The sequence below is a fragment of the Oncorhynchus mykiss genome, chromosome 2, assembly GCF_013265735.2.
Source record: "Oncorhynchus mykiss isolate Arlee chromosome 2, USDA_OmykA_1.1, whole genome shotgun sequence".
NCBI lineage: Eukaryota > Metazoa > Chordata > Actinopteri > Salmoniformes > Salmonidae > Oncorhynchus > Oncorhynchus mykiss.
The window spans coordinates 83,562,361-83,589,143 of NC_048566.1; the positions used below are offsets into that span (position 1 = coordinate 83,562,361).

Genomic DNA, 26,783 nt, shown 5'->3' on the forward strand with positions numbered 1-26,783 from the left:
CTCCTCATTGGTTTTTAGGAGCATATACCCACTTGCCATCTCCACATTGGTTTTTAGGAGCACATACCCACATTGGTGATTTAAAGAGGAACTTAGGTCCACACTCCAGGCCAGTTGGTAGTGGTAATGCACCTTAAAGTTGGTTGCCAACCACCATATAAAATCCATAGTAGAAGAAGAAGCCTGAAGGAGGGGAGATTACTAGAAACGAATTTGGTGCACCCTTTTATCCGTCGATTAATTGTCGGAGTAGAGGACCTTACCTTAATTTCAGGTAAAATAAGAACCCAATGTTTATATCCCAAGACAAATTAGCTAGCGATAGCTAGCTAGCTAGCTAAATTACCATAAATGTTTAATGCTTTTCGACCTGTCCCCAAATTAATATAGTTGGTTCAGAGTTCGTTTTGATATTTCAACCTGCGTGTCCTGATCGTGTCTAGTTTGAGTGGACAAAATCAACATGCGTGGTACTGGTCTGGCCAGCATGTACCTTAAACATTTGGAGCTAAACATTAAACACTTCGAAATGTAAAGTTTTGCAACAACTTCGAAATTTGATGTTTGAGAAAAAATGTATGAACGTCTAATTGTTAGTTGGGAGGAATACCATGAAGAAGTGGAGGAATAACATGAAGAAGCACTCTAGCTGATTTATCGGTGATTACTTCTCCTTTCCCTTCCTTTGCCTTGATTACAGACTCGAGCTCTTCTATGGACCACTGCTAGCTTAACACACACATACACTTCACCATGCCAGGGAATCTGCACAGCAGAGTAATGGGTCGGAAACAAGGAGATATTGAGAATCAGTGATACTGTAGGGTACCTAGAAAAGTATTAATAATGTTCGAACAAAACGATCTGATGTGCTGCTGAGCGGTTGTAAGGGATTTTTCAGCAACAAAGCCTGTGTTGAGGCTCACAGGCTGAACAATGTGATAAGGATATCTAATGTATTAAATGCAGTATTTTCATATGTACTTGATGTGTTTCATGCCTAAAGCACTAGCAGCTACTGTATGTGGTGTGTTTTATTAGTCCTATTCTCCTGTCTGTCTACTGTATGTTGTCATTTATAAACATAGTCACATCCCACAGCACTTTACACAGAGATATATGACAGTAGAGACAGCCCCATCATAATGTTTCAATAGGGAAAAAAATCACTGTTAATGTTCTCTGGGCTGCTTTTGTTTCATGCCACCACAGGTGCCAGTGCCCACCGCAGCATGAGGGTCCTGAATGCCAGCAGACGAGGCGAAGTTTCCTTGGCAACGGCTATGCCTGGTTTCCTCCCATAAGGCCGTGCTTTGATAGCCATCTTTCCCTGGAGTTCATCACAGAGGCTGAGGACGGCCTGCTACTCTACAGCGGGCCCCTGGCCACCCTGCAGCCTGGAGACCCAGAAGACTACATGGCTATAGGTAGGGTAATGTGTTACTCACCCAGGATTTGAACACGGGTCATGGAGATCACAAAAGCCCTTTGAGCTAAAGCCTAGGCATTAACTGGAAGCTACTGTAACTCTGGATTTTAGGTCTCAGGCAAGGTTACTCATCATCTTGGGATTATGAACTTGGGTCGTCTGCGTACCTCAATATGACACGTTAGCCCGCTGAGCTAAGCGATCGGCACTAGCTTACTTGTTTTTTCGGGGGGATACAAGCAAGGTTATTCATCAGGCTAGTATGGTTTAACAAACCACCTCTGTTGCACAATGGCAAATGTATACTGTCGCTGCCTCCCAGTCCAACCAAGGTGCATGAATTAAATAACAAACTGGATGTGTGGGAGATATTCAGCATGATTTGCATTTATTGGGTTGCTTAGTCATACAGCCCATACAGAGTCAAGCCACTCAAACTAAAACAATGTAGCCTTGTTTATTGATTGACTTTTTCATCATTGTAGACCAAAATAATGGTCCATACCTTTGGAATGAACTGTATATACAGTTTCATGTTATGTATGTACATTTGTATGAATTTACTATTTGACACTGAACAACATCCCTCTAAGAGTATAAGAAGAGCATCCTACACCACTGTTGAACTTTGACCCTTTAAGTCTGTAGGTGGAATGGCATGTTGATGATGCTGATATTGATGACCTCTCTTTTCCCTTCAGAGCTGATTGGTGGAACACCCAGTCTGAAGATCAACCACGGGTCTGGGACCCTGGTCCTGCAGTTGCAGGGCAACATGGTTGTGTCTGACAGACGCTGGCACCGACTGGATGTTAGAAGCAACAGTAAAGTAAATGGACTATTAGATGACTCTATTCAACACATTATTTTGTGTGTGTGTGTGTGTGTGTGTGTGTGTGTGTGTGTGTGTGTGTGTGTGTGTGTGTGTGTGTGTGTGTGTGTGTGTGTGTGTGTGTGAGAGAGAGAGAGAGTATGAGAGAGAGAGAGTATGCGCAGACACAGAAACACAGACACATGTTCTTAACTTTGCTCCTGTTTTCAGGATGTGCATTTCACCCTGGACCGCTGCTCCAGTGCTATCGTTATGGAAACTGAGGGTGTGGACAGCTGGGCCATGACTGAGGACCGCTCCTCCTGTGAGGTCAGAGGAGTCACACCTAATAGGGACAGGTAATGTCCTCCTCAGAACCTCGCCCCTTGGGACGTCGCACCAATCACACCTGCTAGCCAGCCAAGGCATTGTGGATGGACACAATGATTCCTTTGAAAAGCATAACAAAAACGAATAACCTCTATCCATCCATGATTATCTGTGATCACGGTATCATCCACATTCATGTAGAAGTGTTCAGAAACATATTATATTCTTATATACAGTAAAAGTGATTTCAAAATGACACATTACAATATTTACAATTATATTGGGCGCAACATAATGTAAAACAAACCAAAATAAACTGCAAATGCATCCAACAAGTGTGTAGTCACCAGCTTGATGGAATCATTCTCTCAACCAGCTTCACCTGAAATGCTTTTCCGACGGCCTTGAATGAGTTTCCACATGCTGAGCACTTGTTGGCTGCTTTTCTTTCACTCTGCTGTCCAACTCATCCCAAACTCATCCCAAACAATCTCACTTGGGTTGAGGATGGGTGATTGTGGAGGCCAGGTCATCTGATGCAGCTCTCCATCACTCTCCTTCTTGGTCAATTAGCCCTTACACAGCCTGCAGGTGTGTTGGGTCATTGTCCTGTTGACCAACAAATTATAGTCCTACTAAGCGCAAACCAGATGGGATGGTGTATCACTGCAGAATGCAGCGGTTTCCATGCTGGTTAAATGTGCCTTGAACTCAAAATAAATCAGACGGTGGGGGGTGCTTTGCTGGTGACACCATCACACCTCCTCCTCCATGCTTCACAGTGGGAACCACACATTCAGAGATCATCCATTCACCTGCTCTGTGTCTCACAAAGACACAGCGGTTGGAACCAAAAATCTCAAATTTGGACTCATCAAACCAAATGACAGTTTTCCACCAGTCTAATGTTCATTGCTCTTGTTTGTTATCCCAAGCAAGTCTCTTCTTATTATTTGTGTCCTTTAGTAGTGGTTTCTTTGCAGCAATTCTACCATAAAGGCCTGATTCACGCAGTCTCCTCTGAACAGTTGATGTTGAGATGTTTCTGTTACTTGAATTCTGTGAAGCATTTATTTGGGCTGCAATCTGAGATGCAGTTAACTAATGAATTTATCCTCTGCAGCAGAGGTAACTCTGGGTCTTCCTTTCCTGTGGTGGTCCTCATGAGAACCAGTTTCAGCACCTCGCTTGATGCACTTGAAGAAAGTTTCAAAGTTATTGACCTTTTCCAGATTGACTGACCTTCATGTCTTAAAGTAATGATGGACTGTCATTTCTCTTTGCTTATTTGAGCTGTTCTTGCCATAATATGGACTTGGTATTTTACCAAATAGCCCTATCTTCTGTATACCACCCCTACATTGTCACAACACAACTGATTGGCTCAAACGCATTAAGAAGGAAAGAAATTCCACAAATTAACTTTTAACAAGGCACACCTGTTAATTGAAATGCATTCCAGGTGACTACCTCATGAAGCTGGTTGAGAGAATTCCAAGCGTGTGCAAAGCTGTCATCAAGGCAAAGGGTGGCTACTTTGAAGAATCTCAAATATAAAATATATTTTGATTTGTTTAACACAAATGATTTGGTTATTACATGATTCCATGTGTGTTATTTCATAGTTTTGATGTCTTGATGAGTAGGTGTGTCCAAACTTTTGACTGGTACTGTAAGTTAATTTTTCCGACTACTTATGGCACCTTCAAATATGGGGACAAGAACATGAAGTGCTTTCATTTCTAAACGGTAAAACAGATATGTATGAAAATACCCTCGTACTTTCGCCTCATATGAAACATTTGATCTCAAATCCAAAATGCTGGAGTATAGAGCCCAAAAAAAAACATTTTAGCTTCACTGTCCAAATAAATACGTAGGTGAGTGTATATTGCGAATAAACAAACTTAAACTTGAAGGATAGATAGCTGGATGGATCGATGGCCGGATGGAATGGTCAGACATTGACAGTGAAATGTGTCCTCCACAGGTACCTGAATGTGAGTCAGGTGTTGCAGCTAGGTGGGGTCAACGAGAACATGTCCTATGAGTATCCCCAGCTACAGCAAAAGCACTTCAATGGTTGTCTGCGCAACCTGGTTGTGGACAGTAAGGTAAGACACAAAAGTCTACAGCTCTGCCCTAAACACCCTAACAAGAAAATAGTCTACCTCAATAACTCCATCTTGGCTCTAAACATTGCAGTTGTATTTATTTTATCACACCTTGGTCTGTTTGGTTGACTTGCTGGAAGATGTTTTTAAAAACGGGAGTTCAAGAGGAATGTAAATGTGAGCTCAAGGCTAAGCTGGGAGTATCTTCTGAATGCTGATGTCTCTGTCATCACATTCCACTTTAGTCAGACTATATCAGTGCTGTCAGACAGGTTACATGTACTGGTGCAATGTATTCTCCTTCAAGTTCTTTCTCTCATTTATGCCCATGATCTTTGCACCTCTCTACTTTAGGCTTTAGAAAAGGATGTATTGTGCATTATTGAAGATACACCTAAAATATCATGCCATCTCTCTCTCCCTTATTCTTTTTTCTCTCTCGCCCTCAATGTGTATTTTTTTTCTCTTCCACTCTCTTCCTCCCTCTCCCTCCATATCTCTCACACCTTCCCTCATTGCTTCCCCCCCCCCCCTCTCTCTTCCCTCTGCTCCAGCTCTATGACCTTGGCTCTCCCTCGGCATCCTCCAGCACTGCCCCAGGCTGCTCTCTGACTGATGGGAACTGTATGAACATGGGTGTACCAGTCTGTGGTGCCAGGGGGCACTGTAATGGGCAGTGGGACTCCTTCAGCTGCCAGTGTGGGCCCGGGTACACAGGGATCCACTGTGAAGATGGTATGTCCTTAGAGAATTAACAGTCAGATTATAACAGGTGTTGTTTCTGGGTATCATGAGGTGGAGTGGACTGCATTGCATAGCAGAGTCCTAATATGATCTAAATGACATACAGTTGAAGTCGGATGTTTACATACACTTAAGTCGGTTAGGACATCTACTGTGTGCATGACACAAGTCATTTTTCTAACAACTGTTTACAGATAGATTATTTCACTATCACAATTCCAGTGGGTCAGAGGTTTACATACACTAAATTGACTGTGCCTTTAAACAGCTTTGAAAATTCCAGATTTAAAAAGAAATATATATATTTTTTTAAATGTACCCCTTTTTCTCCCCAATTTCGTAGTATCGAATTATTAGTAGTTACTATTTTGTCTCATCGCTACAAATCCCGTACGGGCTCGGGAGAGACGAAGGTCGAAAGTCATGCGTCCTCCGATACACAACCCAACCAAGCCACAATGCTTCTTAACACATCCAACCCGGAAGCCAGCCTCACCAATGTGTCGGAGGAAACACCGTGCACCTGGCGACCTTGGTTAGTGCGCACTGCGCCCGGCCCGCCACAGGAGTCGCTGGTGTGTGATGAGACAAGGATATCCCTACCGGCCAAACCCTCCCTAACCCGGACAACGCTAGGCCAATTGTGCGTCGCCCCACGGACCTCCCGGTCGCGGCCGGCTGCGACAGAGCCTGGGCTCTGACAGAGCCGAACCAAGAGTCTCTGGTGGCACAGCTAGTGCTGCGATGCAGTGCCCTAGACCACTGCGCCACCTGGGAGGACCTTAATTGACATCATTTGAGTCAATTGGTGGTGTACCTGTGGAAGGCCTACCTTCAAACTCAGTGCCTCTTTGCTTGACATCATGGGAAAAAGAAAAAAATCAGCCAAGCCCTCAGAAAACAAATTGTAGACCTCCACAAGTCTGGTTCAAACTTGGGAGCAATTTCCAAATGCCTGAAGGTACCACGTACAATTGTTTGTACAGATGAACGAGCATAAACACCATGGGACCACGCTGCCGTCATACCGCTCAGGAAGGAGATGCGTTCTTTCTCCTAGAGATGAACGTACTTTGGTGCAAATAAATCCCAGAACGACAGCAAAGGACCTTGTGAAGATGCTGGAGGGAAACGTGTACAAAAGTATCTATATCCGCAGTAAAACGAGTCCTATATCGACATAACCTGAAAGGCTGCACAGCAAGGAAGAAGTCACTGCTCCAAAACCGCCATAAAAAAAGCCAGACTACGGTTTACAACTGCACATGGGGACAAAGATTGTACTTTAGGGAGAAATGTCCTCTGGTCTGATGAAACAAAAATAGAACTGTTTGGCCATAATGACCATTGTTATCTTTGGAGGAAAAAGAGGGAGGGTTGCAAGCCGAAGAACACCATCCCAACCGTAAAGCACGGGGGTGGCTGCATCATGTTGTGGTGGTGCTTTGCTGCAGGAGGGACTGGTGCACTTCACAAAATAGATGGCATCATGAGGAAAGAAAATGATGTGGATATATTGATGCAACATCTCAAGACATCAGTCAGGAAGTTAAAGCTTGGTCGCAAATGGATCTTCCAAATGGACAATGATCCCAAGCATACTTCCAATGTTGAGGCAAAATGGCTTAAGGACAACAGTCAAGGTATTGGAGTGGCCATCACAAAGCCCTGACCTCAATCCTATAGAAAATTTGTGGGCAGAACTGAAAAAGCGTGTGCGAGCAATGAGGCCTACAAACCTGACTCAGTTACACCAGCTCTATGAGGAGGAATGGGCCAAAATTCACCCAACTTATTGTGGGAAGCTTGAGGAAGGCTACCGAAACGTATTACCCAAGTTAAACAATTTAAAGGCAATGCTACCAAATGCTGATTGAGTGTATGTAAACTTCTGTATGTAAACTTCCCACTGGGAATGTGATGAAAGAAATAAAAGCTGAAATAAATCATTCTCTCTACTATTATTCTATTTCACATTCTTAAAATAAAGTGGCGATCCTAACTGACCTAAGACAGGGAATTTTGACTAGGATTAAATGTCAGGAATTGTGAATCATTGAGGTTAATGGTATTTGCCTAAGGTGTATGTGAAACTTCCGACTTCAACTGTAGCTCTGAAGGTTTAGAGCTCTTGTTAGCTTCAAGATGTAACTATTTTTTTATTATCCTATCTTTTGGAATGTAAAATTGTCTGAAGGCTTTACATGCATGACTCACACGTAAGATGACTGTGTCTGGCTCCTTTCACATGTGAATTGTCTCGTATTGTCTACTGAGTGCATACAATAGTGGGTACAGTATAATTAATTAATTGTATGTTGTATTTGAATACCTCATGGTATCTCTATTCAACTCTTATGTTTTTCCCTCTTCAACTGACAGAAGTTCCAGAGTTTTCCTTCAATGGGAGGAGCCATGTCCAGTACCAGGTGGGCTGGTCACTCCCCGCTCGTCACACCAGCTTTCAGCTCCAGGTGCGAACCCACACCCCCAGCGGTGTCCTCCTCAGCCTCCTCTCGCAGGAGCAGAATGAATACTTACGTCTGGAGGTGAGTCTTGTATTTGTTATGGATCCACATTAGCTGCTGCCAAGGGTCCAGCAACATAAGACAGTTTAAAATACTACATGACGTCACATTTCATAACACCTTACCCAACACATTCAGTGTGTTCCCTCAGGCCACCACTCCACCACAACATATATTTACAATACAACACCCATGTGCACGTTTGTGTAGAGTGCGTGTCTTATCATGTGCCTGTGTGTGTCTCTTCACAGTCCCTGCTGTTCCATCAGGTGTAACTTTATTTGGTTTTTTAAAATCTGATTCTACTGCTTGCCTGAATTACTTGGCTCTATGTAGTACTGTGACACTTCCATAGTCTGTTCTTGACTTGGGGAATGTGAAGAGACCTTTGGTGGCATGTTTTGTGGGGTATGCATGGTGGTTTTTATTTATTTTTTATTTAACCTTTATTTAACCAGGTAGGCTAGTTGAGAACAAGTTCTCATCTACAATTGCGACCTGGCCAAGATAAAGCAAAGCAGTGTGACACAGACAACAACACAGAGTTACACATGGAGTAAACAATAAACAAGCCAATAACACAGTAGAAAAAATAGTCTATATACAGGGTTTGCAAAAGGTATGGGGAGGTAGGCAATACATAAGCCATAGGAGTGAATAATTACAATTTAGCAGATTAACCCTGGAGTGATAAATGAGCATATGATGATGTGCAAGTAGAGATACTGGTGTGCAGAAAAGTAAATAAAATAAAAACAGTATGGGGATGAGGTAGGTAGATTGGGTGGGCAATTTACAGATGGACTATGTACAGCTGCAGCAATCGGTAAGCTGCTCAGATAGCTGATGTTTAAAGTTGGTGAGGGAAATAAGTCTCCAACTTCAGCGATTTTTGCAGTTCGTTCCAGTCACTGGCAGCAGAGAACTGGAAGGAAAGGCGGCCAAATGAGGTGTTGGCTTTGGTGATGATCAGTGAGATATACCTGCTGGAACGTGTGCTACGGGTGGGTGTTGTTATCGTGACCAGTGAACTGAGATAAGGCAGAGCTTTACCTAGCATAGACTTATAGATAACCTGAATATGGCGATGAATATGTAGCGAGGGCCAGCCGACTAGAGCATACAGGTCGCAGTGGTGGGTGGTATAAGGTGATTTGGTAACAAAACGGATGGCACTGTGATAGACTGTATCCAGTTTGCTGAGTAGAGTATTGGAAGCTATTTTGTAGATGACATCACCAAAGTCGAGGATCGGTAGGATAGTCAGTTTTACCAGGGTAAGTTTGGCGGCATGAGTGAAGAAGGCTTTGTTGCAAAATAGAAAGCCGATTCTAGAATTGATTTTGGATTGGAGATGTTTAATATGAGTCTGGAAGGAGAGTTTACAGTCTAACCAGACACCTAGGTATTTATAGTTGTCCACATATTCTAGGTCGGAACCGTCCAGGGTGGTGATGTTAGTTGGGTGGGCGGGTGCGGGCAGCGAACAGTTGAAAAGCATGCATTTGGTTTTACGAGCGTTTTAAGAGCAGTTGGAGGCCACGGAATGAGTGTTGTATGGCATTGAAGCTCGTTTGGAGGTTAGTTAGCACAGTGTCCAAGGAAGGGCCAGAAGTATACAGAATGGTGTCGTCTGCGTAGAGGTGGATCAGGGAATCGCCCGCAGCAAGAGCGACATCATTGATATATACAGAGAAAAGAGTCTGCCCGAGAATTGAACTCTGAGGTCCGGACAACATGCCCTCCGATTTGACACACTGAACTCTGTCTACAAAGTAGTTGGTGAAGCAGTCATTAGAAAAACCAAGGCTATTGAGTCTGCCGATAAGAATATGGTTGACAGAGTCGAAAGCCTTGGCCAGGTCGATGAAGACGGCTGCACAGTACTGTCTTTTATCGATGGCGGTTATGATATCGTTTATTACCTTGAGCGTGGCTGAGGTGAACCCGTGACCGGCTCGGAAACCGGATGGCACAGCGGAGAAGGTACGGTGGGATTCGAAATGGTCAGTGATCTGTTTATTAACCTCTTTGTGATAGGGGGCAGCATTTTCACTTTTGGATAAATAGTGTGCCCAATTTCAACTTCCTGCTACTCTTGCCAAGAATATAAGATATGTATATTATTAGTTGATATCTTTTTCATTTATCACAGATGGACACACTCTGAAAACCTGGACTACAGTTCAGTCGTGTGGTCAGGTGCCGCAAAACCCCAAGGAATTATTTTTATTTTGAGGTCACTGTCTATTCATTGAGTTTCATTGGGAAACAAGATTTCTAAGGCACTTGTTTGCAGTTCCTACCGCTTCCACTGGATGTCACAAGTCTTTGGAAATTGGTTGAGGTTATTCCTTTGTGTAATGAAGAAGTACGGCCATCTTGGATCAGGGTAACGTTATGTGTACTGTTTGAGAGTTGCGCAAGACTAGAAAAGTAGCGTTAGTTTGTGATCCTCCTGTATTGAAAACAGATAGACCCGTCTTCAATTTGATCGATTATTAACGTTTAAAAATACCTAAAGTTGTATTACAAAAGTAGTTTGAAATGTTTTGGCAAAGTTTACAGGTAACTTTTGAGATATTTTGTAGTGACGTTGCGCAAATTGGAAGCTGTTTATTTCTGGATCAAACGCGCCAAATAAATTGACATTTGGATATATATCAACGGAATTAATCGAACAAAAGGACCATTTGTGATGTTTATGGGACATATTGGAGTGCCATCAAAAGAAGTTTGTCAAAGGTAAGGCATGATTTATATTTTATTTCTACGTTTTGTGTGGTTTACTGTTGTGCTATCATCAGATAATAGCTTCTTATGCTTTCGCCGAAAAGCCTTTTTGAAATCTGACATGTTGGCTGGATTCACAACGAGTGTAGCTTTAATTTGGTTTCTTACATGTGTGATTTAATGAAAGTTTGAATTTTATAGTATTTTATTTTAATTTGGCGCTCTGCATTTTCCCTGGCAATTGGCCAGGTGGGACATTTGCGTCCCGCCTATCCCAGAGAGGCTTTCGAAGACTTCAGACAGGCAGGGCATGATGGAAATAGGTCTATAACAGTTTGGCTCTGGGGTGTCACCCCGTTCGAAGAGTGGGATGACCGCGGCAGCTTTCCAATCTTTAGGGACCTCGGATGATACGAAAGAGAGTTTGAACAGGCTGATAATAGGGGTTGCAACAATGACGGCTGATAATTTTAGAAAGAGAGGGTCCAGATTGTCTAGCCCAGCTGATTTGTACAGGTCCAGGTTTTGCAGCTCTTTCAGAACATCTGCTATCTGGATTTGGGTGAAGGAGAAGCTGGGGAGGCTTGGTTGAGTAGCTGCTGGGGGGGGGGCTGTTGGCCGGGGTTGGAGTAGCCAGGAGGAAGGCATGGCCAGCCGCTACCCTCTTGCAGCTCCCCCCTTACTTTGTGCAATTTCCGCCTGAAGACACACCCAAATCTAACAGCCGGTAGCTCAGGCACAGAACCAAGGATATGCATATTCTTGGTACCATTTGAAAGAAAACACACTGAAGTTTGTGTAAATGTGAATTCAATGTAGGAGAATAACACACAATAGATCTGGTTTAGATACAAAAATAAAAAAAATATGTTTTTTTTCATTGTTTTATCTTTAAAATGAACAAGATTAAAACAAGCATTCAGATAGGATGATGGGGACAATTTCAAATTCAAAAAATATTTTGAAAAATATGAGGGCAACAGTACTTGTGCAAAGTTTCAGAATGATAACTTCCAAAATGAGTGTGCTACATGACATTTATCATGAAGTCCCCCAGGTGTCCCACACAAGTAGCCCAAATGTACCCAAGTGGCCAAATTGGTGAAAGTATACATTTTGAAACAAATAACTATATACAAAATACCAAAATGGTATTCTAACACACCCCCCCCCCCAAAAAAATTTTTAGAAAAATAAATGAAAAAATAAATAAATGGGGAAAAAAAGAATTATTGATTAAAAAATATGAAAAAATATATATACATTTACAAAATAAAATGGGTAACTATTTACACACTTTCAATATTTGGAAGACCCTCAGTCCTCTATCAAATCTATTTATATAGCCCCAGCCTAAAACCCCAAACAGCAAGCAATGCAGGTGTAGAAGCACGGTGGCTAGGAAAAAGTCCCTAGAGAGGCAAAAACCTAGGAAGAAACCTAGAGAGGAACCAGGTTATGAGGGGTGGCCAGTCCTCTTCTGAGATCACAGTGGTTGTAGAGGGTGCAACAGGACAGCACCTCAAGTAAAAATGAACAGTTTAGGGTTCCAGGGTAGCCGCAGGCAGAACAGTTGAAACTGGAACAGCGGCAAGGCCAGGTGGACTGGGGACAGCAAGGAGTCATCATGCCAGGTAGTCCTGACGCATGGTCCTAGGGCTCAGGTCCTCCTCCGAGAGAAAGAGAATTAGAGCGAGCATACTTAAATTCACACAGGACACTGGATAAGACTCCCATTCGGAGTCAGTGTCACTGTGAAAGAAAATGTTCAGTTAGAATAGTTTCACATATGAGGCCTGTATCAACAGGTATAATAAACAGATGTATATAGAGAGTTGAAGGTTGAATATATTATTATTACCTGCTAGAACTACTGTCTCTTTTATATTATGACAGACCAGCTAGATCTACTGTCTTTATTATATTACAACAGACCAGCTGTATCTACTGTCTCCATTTCACTTTGGCCATTCATGTGGTCCTGCCCTCTCCTCAACAGCCTCAAATAGGCTATTTCATGTGGGTTGGGGTGGGGCGGCAGACACATGCATCTCACATTTCATGACATTAAATGTTTATATATGGCTTCTAAAATAAAATAAATAAAAAATCACAATTAATATTTTATATTATTAATTTCAAACAAGGGCATTAGCATGATAAGAACTTACCAGTCCAAAACGATGTCCTCTCCCGTTCAAAAATGATTCCTCCACAATCGCTAAATGAAGTGTCCTACAAGAATCTCTGTCTCACCTTCCCAATCAATTTATTATAAAGTTGTGTGTACATCTGTATATCTAGACTTGACTTAGTCGCCATAATGATTGCTATATAAACAGCTGAATCTGCGCGTTCACCAAACAATGCAATGCATAATATGTGTGTTCTCCTTCCGGCATGAAAATTCAATAGCGCATGACTCTCTTTACGCTGGAGCTTACTACATGGGTTGGTCTTGCAACACATAAACATGGCGTATTGCCGTTTAGCTCAGCTCATTGGCTATCTACCCAGCTAGATTTCAAGACGATCAGTGGTCATTGGATTAAAAGACAGTCAATCAACGAAACAGCGGGCAAATCATTGGTGCACAATGATGTCATTACTTGTTGTCTTCAAATCGGTTTCTTTCAGTCAATACATCCCACGAAATGGCCCATCAGGTTTGATTGTGTTACAAACAAACCAGTTGATTGCAATGAAACCAAACATGACTGGAAAAGTCACGTTCTGTGTGGGTGATTTACCTGGAATGTGTCGTCGAAAATGGAATGAGACGGAATTCACTACACAAGCGGTTCACAAAATGTTTCGTGTTAGGCTATAAAAACGGATTTTATCAACAAAAGATCATTCATTGTGTAACAATGAGCATTGGAATTGCAAACAGGCGAAGATCGTCAAAGGTAAACTATTTATTTTATTGCAGTTTGTGATTTTGTTATGCCTGTGCTGGTTGAAATAGTTGTTTTTTATGGGGCTCTATGCTCAGATAACCGCATCGTATTCTTTCGCAGTAAATCCTTTTTTGAATCTGACAACGCAGTTGGATTAGCAAGATTCTAGGCTTTCGATACATGTGAGAAACTTGTATTTTCATGAATGTTTAATATGACTATTTATGTAGCGATCACCGTATGTTGTGGAATTTCAGCCCGCTAGCGGATTCCGTGCACAGAGAGCTTAAGAAATGCTTATTGAAATGTTCGATTATCATGGATTTATCGGTGTGACCGTGTTACCTAGCCTCAATACAGTGGGCAGCTGGGAGGAGGTGCTCTTGTTCTCTGTTACGTTCCCCAGTTTCTGTGTTGTAGTTTGTATTTTAGTGTGTGTTTCAGGAGATGGCTTCTTGAATTCTCCCCAAGCAGCTGATTGGTCAGCCCCATTGATGATTGGAGTTGACCCCGCCCCCTCGTCAAGATACAGCTGTATCCGATTAGACTCCTTCTGAAGCTATATAAAAGCCAGTGTTCTGTCCAGGAAAAATATAATTGCTGGGAGGTCATTGTTGAAAGATGATTGCTGAGAGAGGAGTTTTATGGCTGAGGGTTATATCATGTTGGTTGTTGCTAACAGGGTTATTATGTTCTATGTTAGTTGTTGTTGGGAGCAGCTTTGGTATGTGCTGTGTTTCCTGCTTTGTCAGAGCTTCTTTAATGTCCTGAGTTAGTTTTTTCTCAGTTTTTGTTGTGAAGTTTGTATTGTATTTCATTTGTTCCCAGGGGGAAGGGGAAGGCACCTAGGAAGTGCTTAGGCAAGAGGCCCGCGGGCATACATATACCCGTAGTATATTCACTGTCTAGGCACACTAGGTACGACCTGGGCGGACCACCCACTGTATTTTGGTTAGGCCACCAGGTGGTGCTAAATTAGGTGTGTAGTGGGTAGGCAGGTAAGGTAGTAGAGGGGGCTTTGAGATTTACTTTCTTTGCTTTGGTTCCGTCCAGCCCCGTTTCCCCATATTACCGTGTGACGGAATAAATTCCTAGTAAACGGTAAATTCTCTGCCTTTTGTCATCCTTACTATCACCTACAGTCCATACCTCTTTCACTTCACGGAGAGTTGAGTTGTAGCAGGGTGTTGCATTCCCTCTTCATAGAGGCGTGCGTAACATTCTCCATGGACTTTACAGTGCCCCAAAACTTTTTGGAGTTAGAGCTACAGGATGAACATTTCTGCTTGAAAAAGCTAGCCTTGACTGACTGCGTGTATTGGTTCCTGACTTCCCTGAGCAGTTGCATATTGCGGGGACTATTCGATGCTATTGCAGTCCGCCACAGGATGTTTTTGTGCTGGTCAAGGGCAGTCAGGTCTGGAGTGGATTTATCAGTGGTGACCGTGTTACCTAGCCTCAGTGCAGTGGGCAGCTGTGAGGAGGTGCTCTTGTTCTCTGTTGCGCTCCCCAGTTTCTGTGTTGTAGTTTGTATTTTAGTGTTCATAGTTCTGCATTTTGGGGATTTATTTTGAACGGGGCATGTTTATGCAAGATGGTGAGGAAATTACTTTTAAAGAATGACCAGGCATCCTCGACTGACGGGATGAGGTCAATATCCTTCCAGGATACCCGGGCCAGGTCGATTAGAAAGGCCTGCTCGCAGAAGTGTTTTAGGGAGCGTTTGACAGTGATGAGGGGTGGTCGTTTGACCGCGGATACAGGCAATGAGTCAGTTATTGCTGAAATCCTGATTGAAAACAGCGGTGTATTTGGAGGGCAAGTTGGTCAGGAGAATGTCTATGAGGGTGCCCATGTTTATGGATTTAGGGTTGTACCTGGTGGGTTCCTTGATGATTTGTGTGAGATTGAGGGCATATAGCTTAGATTGTAGGACTGCCGGGGTGTTAAGCATATCCCGGTTTAGGTCACCTAACAGAACGAACTCTGAGGCTAGATGCGGGGCAATCAATTCACAAATGGTGTCTAGGGCACAGCTGGGAGCAGAGGGGGGTCAATAGCAGGCGGCAACAGTGAGAGACTTATTTCTGGGGAGATTAATTTTTAAGAATAGAAGGTCGAACTGTTTGGGTATAGACCTGGAAAGTATGACAGCACTTTGCAGGCTATCTCTGCAATAGATTGCAACTCCTCCCCCTTTGGCAGTTCTATCTTGACGGAAAATATTGTAGTTGGGTATGGAAATCTCAGAATTTTTTGTGGCCTTCCTAAGCTAGGATTCAGACACGGCAAGGACATCAGGGTTGGCGGAGTGTGCTAAAACAGTGAGTAAAACAAAGTTAGGGAGGAGGCTTCTGATGTTGACATGAATGAAAACAAGGCTTTTTTGATCACAGAAGTCAACAAATGAGGGTGCCTGGGGACACGCAGGGCCTGGGTTTACCTTCACATCACCCGAGGAACAGAGGAGGAGTAGGATGAAGGTACGGCTAAAGACTATCAAAACTGGTCGCCTACAGCTTTGGGGACAAAGAATAAAAGGAGCAGATTTATGGGTGTGGTAGAATAGATTCAGGGCATAATGTGCAGACGGGTATGGTGGGGTGCGGGTACAGCGGAGGTAAGCCCAGACACTGAGTGATGATGGGAGGTTGTATCTCTGGACATGCTGGTTATAATGGGTGAGGTCACTGCATGTGTGGGAGGTGGGACAAAGGGGAGGTATCAGAGGTATGATGAGTGGAACTAGGGGCTCCATTGTAAACTAAAGCAATGATAACTAACCTAAACAACAATATACAAGGCATATTGACATTTGAGAGAGACATACAGCTAGGCCTAAAGTAGTCGCAGGTGTTGATTGGGAGAGCTAGCTAGACAACGGGTGAGACAACAGCTGATCAGCTAAAACAACAACAGGTAAAATGGTGATGACTGGGCAGAGAGGGTCGGTTAACTACACACAGAGCCTGAGTTCGTGGCTGGGGCCGACCAGATAAACAAAAAATAAACAGAATGGAGTACCGTGATTAATTGACAGTCCAGCAGGAATCAGCTAAGTGATCATAGGGGGCAGCAATAGATGGAACAGGGAAGCCGCGGAAGTAGTCGCTACTACGCTTTAACGCGGGCAACACCGAGTTTAAAGTTAGTAGCCCGGGGCTAGTAGAAGCGTCTGCTCCGACGTCCGACGGAGGCCGGTTGAAGGCACAGCGGATGGAGTATTCGTCGGCAGACCAGTCGTGGTGGTGCGGCGGGGCGCCGTGTCGACAAAGGTTCCAAGCCAGATGGCGAAAGAGGTGTTGTAGTAATTTAGTTTGCTAGCCGGGAGATCAGCCTGGCTCATGGCTAAACTGGTGCTAGTTTCGGGGCAGGGGCGTTAGCCACTAAAGCCACTCGGAAGCAGCGGTGATCCGGTGCCAAGGTGCAGAGCTTACAGCAAGGATCTGGTGGAGTAGTGGGTTCTACCCGTGTTTGGGTGGAGTCCGGGTGAACAACTGAGCAGGCCGGGAGTTGGGCTACGTTGTAGTAGAGAGACAGTCCGATACTGGTGGGCTGGCGAGTATTATACTGTGTAGAAGGTAAAGGCCGCTAGCAGTGGCTAACAATAAATAAATAGCTTGTAGCTAATTAGCTGGTTAGCTTCTGATGGCTAGGTGGTTCTTGCTTTAAAGGTCTAAAAATGTAAAATAATAGTGGTTCCGTATCTCACTGGGTGAGGCAGCTTACCGGAAGGTATAATTTAATTGAAATGGAAAAGAGATTGAAAATAAAATTTAAATATATACATATATAAAAGGCTTTACTCAAGGCCAGTGACATGTCATTAGTAAAGATTTTTAAAAGGGGCCTAGACAGCTGCCCTGGGGAATTCCTAATTCTACCTGTATTATGTTTGAGAGGCTTCCATTAAAGAACACACATTAAAGAACACCCTCTGTGATCTGTTAGACAGGCAACTCTTTATCCACAATATAGCAGGGGGTGTAAAGCTATAACACATACGTTTTTCCTATGATCGATAATGTCAAAAGCTGCACTGAAGTCAAACGAAAGAGCTCCCACAATCGTTTTATCATCAATTTCTCTCAGCCAGTCATCAATAATTTGTGTAAGTGCTGTGCTTGTTGAATGTTCTTCAACAAGCATTAGTTAGATTGCACACAGGTGGACATTATTTAGGTGTCGCATGATCTTTCACATGATCTCAGTATATATACACCTGTTCTGAAAGGCCCCAGAGTCTGCAACACCACTAAGCAAGGGGTACCACCAAGCAAGCGGCACCATGAAGACCAAGGAGCTCGCCAAACAGTACAGATCAGGGTTGGGTTATAAAAAAATATCCAAAACTTTGAACAGCCCACAGAGCACTATTAAATCCATTATTACAAAATGGAAAGAATATGGCACCACAACAAACCTGCCAAGAGGGACGCCCACCAAAACTCACGGACCAGGCAAGGAGGGCATTAATCAGAGAAACAACAAAGAGAGCAAAGATAACCTTGAAGGAGCTGCAAATGTCCACAGCGGAGATTAGAGTATCTGTCCATGGGACCACTTTTCTGTAAACCCCAGCTCTGTAAGCCGTACACTCCACAGAGCAGGGCTTTACAGAAGTGTGGCCAGAAAAAAAACATTGCTTAAAGAAAGAAATATGCAAACACATTTGGTGTTCGCCAAAAAGCATGTGGGAGACTCCCTAAACATATGGAAGACGGTACTCTGGTCAGATGAGACCAAAATTTAGTTTTTTTGCCGTCAAGAAAAATGCAGTGTATTTTGCAAACCCAACACCATCCCCACAGTAAATTATGGTGGTGGCAACATCATGCTGTGGGGATGTTTTTCATCGGCAGGGACTGGGAAACTGGTCAGAATTGAAGAAATGATGGATGGCGCTAAATACAAATTCTTGAGGGAAAACTGTTTCAGTCTTCCAGAGATTTGAAACTGGGATGGAGGTTCACCTTCCAGCAGGACAATGACCCTAAGCATACTGCTATAGCAACACTCAAGTGGTTTAAGGGGAAACATTTAAATGTCTTGGAATGCCCTAGTCAAAGCCCAAACCTCAATCCAATTGAGAATCTGTGCTATGACTTAAAGATTGCTGTACACCAGCAGAACCCATCCAACTTGAAGGAGCTGGAACAGTTTTGCCTTGAACAATGTGCAAAAATCGCAGTGGCTAGATGTGCCAAGCTTACAGAGACATACCCCAAGAGACGTGCAGCTGTAATTGCTGCAAAAGGTGCATCTTCAAAGTAGTAGGCATGTTGTTTAAATCAAATGATACAACCCCCCCCCCCCCCCCCCCCCAAAAAAAAAAAAACTAAAATAATAATAATTCCAAGTTTTAAGACAACAAAATAGGAAAAATGCCAAGGGGGGTGAATACTTTCGCAAGCCACTGTATCTGGTCAAACTAAAAAAAAATGTTTTCAATAGTTTCCTAAGGGTTGGTAACAGCCTGATTGGTCTGCTATTTGAACCAGTAACGGGGGCTTTACTATTCTTTGGTAGCAGAATTAATTTAGTTTCTCTCCAGGCCTGAGGGCACACAGTTTCTAGGAGGCTTAGATTAAAGAAATGGCAAATAGGACTGGCAATATCATCGGCTATTACTCTCAGTAATTTTCCATCCAAATTGTCAGACCCTGGTGGCTTGTCATTGTTGACAGACAACGATATTTTTTTCACTTCTTCCACACTCACTTTACAGAATTGAAAAATTACAGTTCTTTCATAATTTGATCAGTTATACTTGGATGTTTAGTGTCAGCGTTTTGTTGCTGGCACGCCATGCCTATGTTAGCTAATCTTGCCAATGAGAAAATAATTAAAGTAGTTTAGTGATGAATGAGCCATCTGATTCAATGAATGATGGAGCTGAGTTTACCTTTTTGCCCAACATTCTTTGTAATTTATCTTTGTTTCATAGTGTAGTTTCTTTTTATTCAGTTTAGTCACGTGATTTCTCAATTTGCAATGTGTATGGTTTTTTAAATTATTTATTATTTCACGTTTATTTAACAAGGTAGGCCATTTGAGAACAAGTTCTCATTTACAACTGCGACGTGGCCAAGATAAAGCAAAGCAATGCGACACAAACAACGCAGAGTTACACATGGAATAAACAAACATACAGTCAATAACACAATAGAAACGTCTATATACAGTGTGTGCAAATGAGGTAAGATTAGGGAGTTAAGGCAATAAATAGGCCGTAGTGGCGAAGTAATTACAATTAGCAATTAAACACTGGAGTGATAGATGTGCAGAAGTTGAATGTGCAAGTAGAGATACTGGGGTGCTATTTTGTCAATTACATCGCCGAAGTCCAGGATCGGTAGGATAGTCAGTTTAACGAGGGTATGTTTGGCAGCATGAGTGAAGGATGCTTTATAGGAAGAAGGAAGCCGATTCTTGATTACATTTTTGATTGGAGATGCTTAATGTGAGTCTAGAAGGAGAGTTTACAGTCTAACCAGACATCTAGGTATTTGTAGTTGTCCACATATCCTAAGTCAGAACTGTCCAGAGTAGTGATGCTGGACGGGCAGGCAGGTGCGGGCAGCGATCGGTTGAAGAGCATGCATTTAGTTTTACTTGCATTTAAGAGCAGTTGGAGGCCATGGAAGGAGAGTTGTATGTCATTGAAGTTCGTCTGGAGGTTAGTTAACACAGTGTCCAAAGAAGGGCAAGAAGTATACAGAATGGTGTCGTCTGCGTAAAGGTGGATCAGAGAATCACCAGCAGCAAGAGTGACATCATTGATGTATCCAGAGAAAAGAGTCGGCCTGAGAATTGAACCCTGTGGCACCCCCATAGAGATTGCCAGAGGTCCGGACAACAGGCCCTCTGATTTGACACACTGAACTCTGTCTGAGAAGTAGTTGGTGAACCAGGTGAGGCAGTCATTTGAGAGATCAAGGCTGTTGAGTCTGCCGATAAGAATGTGGTGATTGACAGAGTGCAAAGCCTTGGCCAGGTTGATGAATACGGGTGCACAGTATTGTCTTTTATCAATGGCGGTTATGACATCGTTTAGGACCTTGAGTGTGGTTGAGGTGCACCCATGACCAGCTCGGAAACCAGATTGCATAGCGGAGAAGGTACGGTTGGATTCGAAATTGGATTCGAAATGGTCGGTGATCTGTTTGTTAACTTGGCTTTCAAAGACCTTAGGGGTAGGATAGATATAGGTCTGTAACAGTTTGGGTCTAGAGTATCTCCCTCTTTACAATCTTTGGGGATCTCAGATGATACGAAAGAGAGGTATGAACAGGCTAGTAATAGGGGTTGCAACAATTGCGGCGGATAATTTTAGAAAGAGAGGGTCCAGATTGTCTAGCCCAGCTGATTTGTAGGGGTCCAGATTTTGCAGCTCTTTCAGAACATCAGCTATCTGTATTTGGGTGAAGGATAAATGGGGGAGGCTTGGGCAAGTTGCTAGTGGGGGGTGCAGAGCTGTTGACCGGGGTAGGGGTAGCCAGGTGGAAATCATGGCCAGCCGTAGAAAAATGCTTATTGAAATTCTCAATTATTGTGGATTTATCGGTGGTGACAGTGTTTCCTAGCCTCAGTGCAGTGGGTAGTTGAGAGGAACTTGACTAGGGTTGCACATTTTGGGGAATATTCAGAGGTGGAAACCTTCCATGGGAATTAACAGGAATATATATGGGAATTAACAGGAATATATATGGGAATTAACTGAAATATATGCACATTAATATTAATACCATTTAAATGTAGATGTTTTTTGCATTGGATATATACCACATCATATGGACACAGAAACAAAAACCTTTTACCTTATAATAAGTAGACATAATTGCAAATGATGAAATCCTTCCAATAGAAATAAAATCGTAACTAAATAGTTTTAAAATAAATAAATAATTAAATGAGTTGACTTTTCACATGGGATTAATTCACTGAACAACAAAAGAAAGGGAATATTGAATGGTTCCCAATGATCCATCGCATCTCTCAAATGTTTTCAACATACATCTGTAAAATGATAACTATAGCTTTAGTCTAGAAACTATCTTCCTCTCAGCCTTCCATGTCTTCTCCCTGGACCTCCTCAATGTCCACCTCTTGAACATCAGACTCTGAGGCCTCATCTTCAGTGTCACTTTCCAACCGTTTTGAGGATAGCTCGTTGTCAGGCTCACAAATCCTCAAATTTGCACAGATGGTCACCAATTTTTCAACCCTTGTATTGGTCAGCAGGTTAAATGCTTAAGTGTGTGTGTTCCCAAACAAGGACCAGTTGTGCTCTGAGGCGGCAGATGTTGGTGGGATTTGGAGGATGATGGAGGCAACAGGGGAAACAGCCTCAGATCCACAAAGTCCCTTCCACCAGGTGGCTGATGAGATGTGTTGGCACGACTGCCATATTGCATCTCCATCCCAAAGCCCTTGCTTGGAAGTGTACTTCGCTAGACTGCCAAGAACCGTGCCCTCATCCAGGCCAAGGTGGCGAGACACTGCTCTTGCCAGGATACTTGGGGTACAACGTGGGCTTCAGGCAGAAGTCTTCATGCTTTTTGATGTATTTCAGAACTGAAGTTTCCTCTGCTTGGAGCAATTGTGAAGTGAGCAGGGCAGAACGGATTTCTCTTACATCTGCAAGCAGAGTCTGGACATCAGACAGGATGGCATTGTCTCACTCAATCCGTGCAATGGCTAATGCTATAGGTTTCAGGCTGCTTACCACTTTCTCCCAAAATACATCATCCAGGAGGATCTTCTTGCTGTCCATATCAGCAGACTGTGATATGGCCATTTCTTGGAGAGACTCTCCCCTCCAGGAGACTGTCAAACATGATGACAACACCACCTCAACGGGTGTTGCTGGGCAGCTTCAATGTGTTGCTTTTATTCTTCTCACTTTGCTTGGTGAGATAGATTGCTGTTATAACTTGATGACCCTTCACATACCTAACCATTTCCTTGTAGAGTGTATCCATTGTTTTCAGTACCATTTTTTTTATTTAACCAGGCAAGTCAGTTAAGACAGATTTCTACCTTGTCAGCTCGGGGATTCGATCTAGCAACCTTTCGGTTACTGGCCCAACGCTCTAACCACCTGCCGCCCCAAATGTCTGAGGAGCAGATTCAATGCACGAGCAGCACAGCCAATGGGTGTGATGTGAGGGTAGGACTCCTCCACTTTAGACCAATCAGCCTTCATGTTCGCAGCAGTGCAAATACCTTCTGTGGTCCAAGGTCATTGATGACTGCCTTCAGCTTATCTGCAATGTAGAGACAGGTGTGTCCCTTGTGTCTGTGCTCTTATAGAAGATGATGGAGATGATGTAGTTAATTATTCCGTGCCTACGAACATTTGACCACCCATCAGAGATGATTGCAATACAGTCTGCTTTCTCTATCATTTCCTTGACATTCACCTGAACTCTGTTGAACTCTGCATCTAGCAAATGAGTAGATAAAGCATATCTGGTTGGAGGGGTGTATGCTGGGCGAAGAACATTCAGAAATCTCATCCAATACACATTGCCTGTGAGCATCAGAGGTGAACCAGTTGCATACACAGCTCAAGCAAGACATTCATCAACATTTCTCTGACTACGTTCCGGCGGCAGGGTAGCCTAGTGGTTAGAGCGACCGGAAGGTTGCAAGTTCAAACCCCCGAGCTGACAAGGTGTCTGTCAAGGACAATCTGTCGTTCTGCTCCTGAACAGGCAGTTAACCCACTGTTCCTAGGCCGTCATTGAAAATAAGAATTTGTTCTTAAATGACTTGCCTAGTTAAATAAAGGTAAAAGAAACTTCTGATTCCAGGAGGACCATGAGCTGTTGCTATCGATAAGGTGTCTGATTCATCATTTTCACTTCGAATAGAAGTGAAGAAGAGGGACTATTGTCAGAGGCTGCTTGTAGCTGCAGTGAAATGTCTCCACACAACAGATAGTACCCGTGGCTTGTTGTGACCGCTGAGGGAACTTTATGGTCTCCTGACCCCTCCTGTCTCAGCCTCCAGTATTTATGCTGCAGTAGTTTATGTGTCGGGGGGCTAGGGTCAGTTTGTTATATCTGGAGTACTTCTCCTGTCCTATTCGGTGTCCTGTGTGAATCTAAGTGTGCGTTCTCTAATTCTCTCCTTCTCTCTTTCTCTCTCTCGGAGGACCTGAGCCCTAGGACCATGCCCCAGGACTACCTGACATGATGACTCCTTGTTGTCCCCAGTCCACCTGGCTGTGCTGCTGCTCCAGTTTCAACTGTTCTGCCTTATTATTATTCGACCATGCTGGTCATTTATGAACATTTGAACATCTTGGCCATGTTCTGTTATAATCTCCACCCGGCACAGCCAGAAGAGGACTGGCCATCCCACATATGCTCTCTCTAATTCTCTCATTCTTTCTCTCTCTCGGAGGACCTGAGCCCTAGGACCATGCCCCAGGAATACCTGACATGATGACTCCTTGCTGTCCCCAGTCCACCTGACTGTGCTGCCGCTCCAGTTTCAACTGTTCTGCCTTATTATTATTCGACCAAGCTGGTCATTTATGAACATCTGAACATCTTGGCCATGTTCTGTTATAATTTCCACCTGGCACAGCCAGAAGAGGACTGGCCACCCCACATAGCCTGGTTCCTCTCTAGGTTTCTTCCTAGGTTTTGGCCTTTCTAGGGAGTTTTTCCTAGCCACCGTGCTTCTACACCTGCATTGCTTGCTGTTTGGGGTTTTAGGCTGGGTTTCTGTACAGCACTTTGAGATATCAGCTGATGTACAAAGGGCTATATAAATAAATTTGATTTGATTTGATGTATGCACTTGGCCAGATGATTCTGCATCTTTGTAACATTCTTCACATATGATTTGGCACAGTATTTGCAAATGCACACAACATTGTCATATACATTAGCTGCTGTGAAATGTCTCCACATATCATAAAGTTCCCAGATTAGAAAAAAATTGTTAAAAAAAAACTAATACAATTCCATGTACAGACAAATAGTTAAGCAGTTAGATTAAACAACTCCTTTGTAAGATAAATGTTTTAACATGAAACATGTATGGAAACAGGTGAATTAACACTCCCCAGTTAGCCTAGGACCATGCCCCAGGACTACCTGACATGATGACTCCTTGTTGTCCCCAGTCCACCTGGCTGTGCTGCTGCTCCAGTTTCAACTGTTCTGCCTTATTATTATTCGACCATGCTGGTCATTTATGAACATTTGAACATCTTGGCCATGTTCTGTTATAATCTCCACCCGGCACAGCCAGAAGAGGACTGGCCATCCCACATATGCTCTCTCTAATTCTCTCATTCTTTCTCTCTCTCGGAGGACCTGAGCCCTAGGACCATGCCCCAGAAATACCTGACATGATGACTCCTTGCTGTCCCCAGTCCACCTGACTGTGCTGCTGCTCCAGTTTCAACTGTTCTGCCTTATTATTATTCGACCAAGCTGGTCATTTATGAACATCTGAACATCTTGGCCATGTTCTGTTATAATTTCCACCTGGCACAGCCAGAAGAGGACTGGCCACCCCACATAGCCTGGTTCCTCTCTAGGTTTCTTCCTAGGTTTTGGCCTTTCTAGGGAGTTTTTCCTAGCCACCGTGCTTCTACACCTGCATTGCTTGCTGTTTGGGGTTTTAGGCTGGGTTTCTGTACAGCACTTTGAGATATCAGCTGATGTACGAAGGGCTATATAAATACATTTGATTTGATTTGATGTATGCACTTGGCCAGATGATTCTGCATCTTTGTAACATTCTTCACATATGATTTGGCACAGTATTTGCAAATGCACACAACATTGTCTTATACATTAGCTGCTGTGAAATGTCTCCACATATCATAAAGTTCCCAGATTAGAAAAAAAGTGTTAAAAAAAAACTAATACAATTCCATGTACAGACAAATAGTTAAGCAGTTAGATTAAACGACTCCTTTGTAAGATAAATGTTTTAACATGAAACATGTATGGAAACAGGTGAATTAACACTCCCCAGTTAGCCTAGGACCATGCCCCAGGACTACCTGACATGATGACTCCTTGTTGTCCCCAGTCCACCTGGCTGTGCTGCTGCTCCAGTTTCAACTGTTCTGCCTTATTATTATTCGACCATGCTGGTCATTTATGAACATTTGAACATCTTGGCCATGTTCTGTTATAATCTCCACCCGGCACAGCCAGAAGAGGACTGGCCATCCCACATATGCTCTCTCTAATTCTCTCTTTCTTTCTCTCTCTCGGAGGACCTGAGCCCTAGGACCATGCCCCAGGAATACCTGACATGATGACTCCTTGCTGTCCCCAGTCCACCTGACTGTGCTGCTGCTCCAGTTTCAACTGTTCTGCCTTATTATTATTCGACCAAGCTGGTCATTTATGAACATCTGAACATCTTGGCCATGTTCTGTTATAATTTCCACCTGGCACAGCCAGAAGAGGACTGGCCACCCCACATAGCCTGGTTCCTCTCTAGGTTTCTTCCTAGGTTTTGGCCTTTCTAGGGAGTTTTCCTAGCCACCGTGCTTCTACACCTGCATTGCTTGCTGTTTGGGGTTTTAGGCTGGGTTTCTGTACAGCACTTTGAGATATCAGCTGATGTACGAAGGGCTATATAAATAAATTTGATTTGATTTGATGTATGCACTTGGCCAGATGATTCTGCATCTTTGTAACATTCTTCACATATGATTTGGCACAGTATTTGCAAATGCACACAACATTGTCTTATACATTAGCTGCTGTGAAATGTCTCCACATATCATAAAGTTCCCAGATTAGAAAAAAATTGTTAAAAAAAAACTAATACAATTCCATGTACAGACAAATAGTTAAGCAGTTAGATTAAACAACTCCTTTGTAAGATAAATGTTTTAACATGAAACATGTATGGAAACAGGTGAATTAACACTCCCCAGTTAGCAGGCTCAAGCAAGCTAAAACCCACATGGTAGCAAAAACGAACTAGCAGAAATTGTTAACAAGTTAGAAATTATTATAACCCAAAACTTACCAGAAAACATGTAGTCCTTGGCTCAGACAGTGTAGTAGTGTGGTCTTAATAATAGCATTTCAGTGTGCAATAGCTTGACAATCAGCTGTACATGTATGTGCAGAGCATGGAAGTGCACCGTGTACACAGAGGGTTGCAATTCCATTGAATTTGGGATAGTTTAACCAAAACAAG

The 26,783-nt window shown here is 43.2% G+C and overlaps 1 protein-coding gene across 1 annotated transcript in view; it reads left to right on the forward strand.

Moving 5' to 3' along the window:
- The window catches only part of LOC110502224 (neural-cadherin-like), a 113,148-nt gene that overhangs the window by 64,212 nt on the left and 22,153 nt on the right, over positions 1 to 26,783 (forward strand). The window contains exons 23-28 of the mRNA XM_036934304.1: positions 1,213 to 1,427; positions 2,131 to 2,258; positions 2,472 to 2,599; positions 4,561 to 4,684; positions 5,239 to 5,419; positions 7,811 to 7,977. Coding sequence (XP_036790199.1) covers positions 1,213 to 1,427; positions 2,131 to 2,258; positions 2,472 to 2,599; positions 4,561 to 4,684; positions 5,239 to 5,419; positions 7,811 to 7,977 — 943 coding nt within the window. The remainder of the gene's footprint in view (positions 1 to 1,212; positions 1,428 to 2,130; positions 2,259 to 2,471; positions 2,600 to 4,560; positions 4,685 to 5,238; positions 5,420 to 7,810; positions 7,978 to 26,783) is intronic.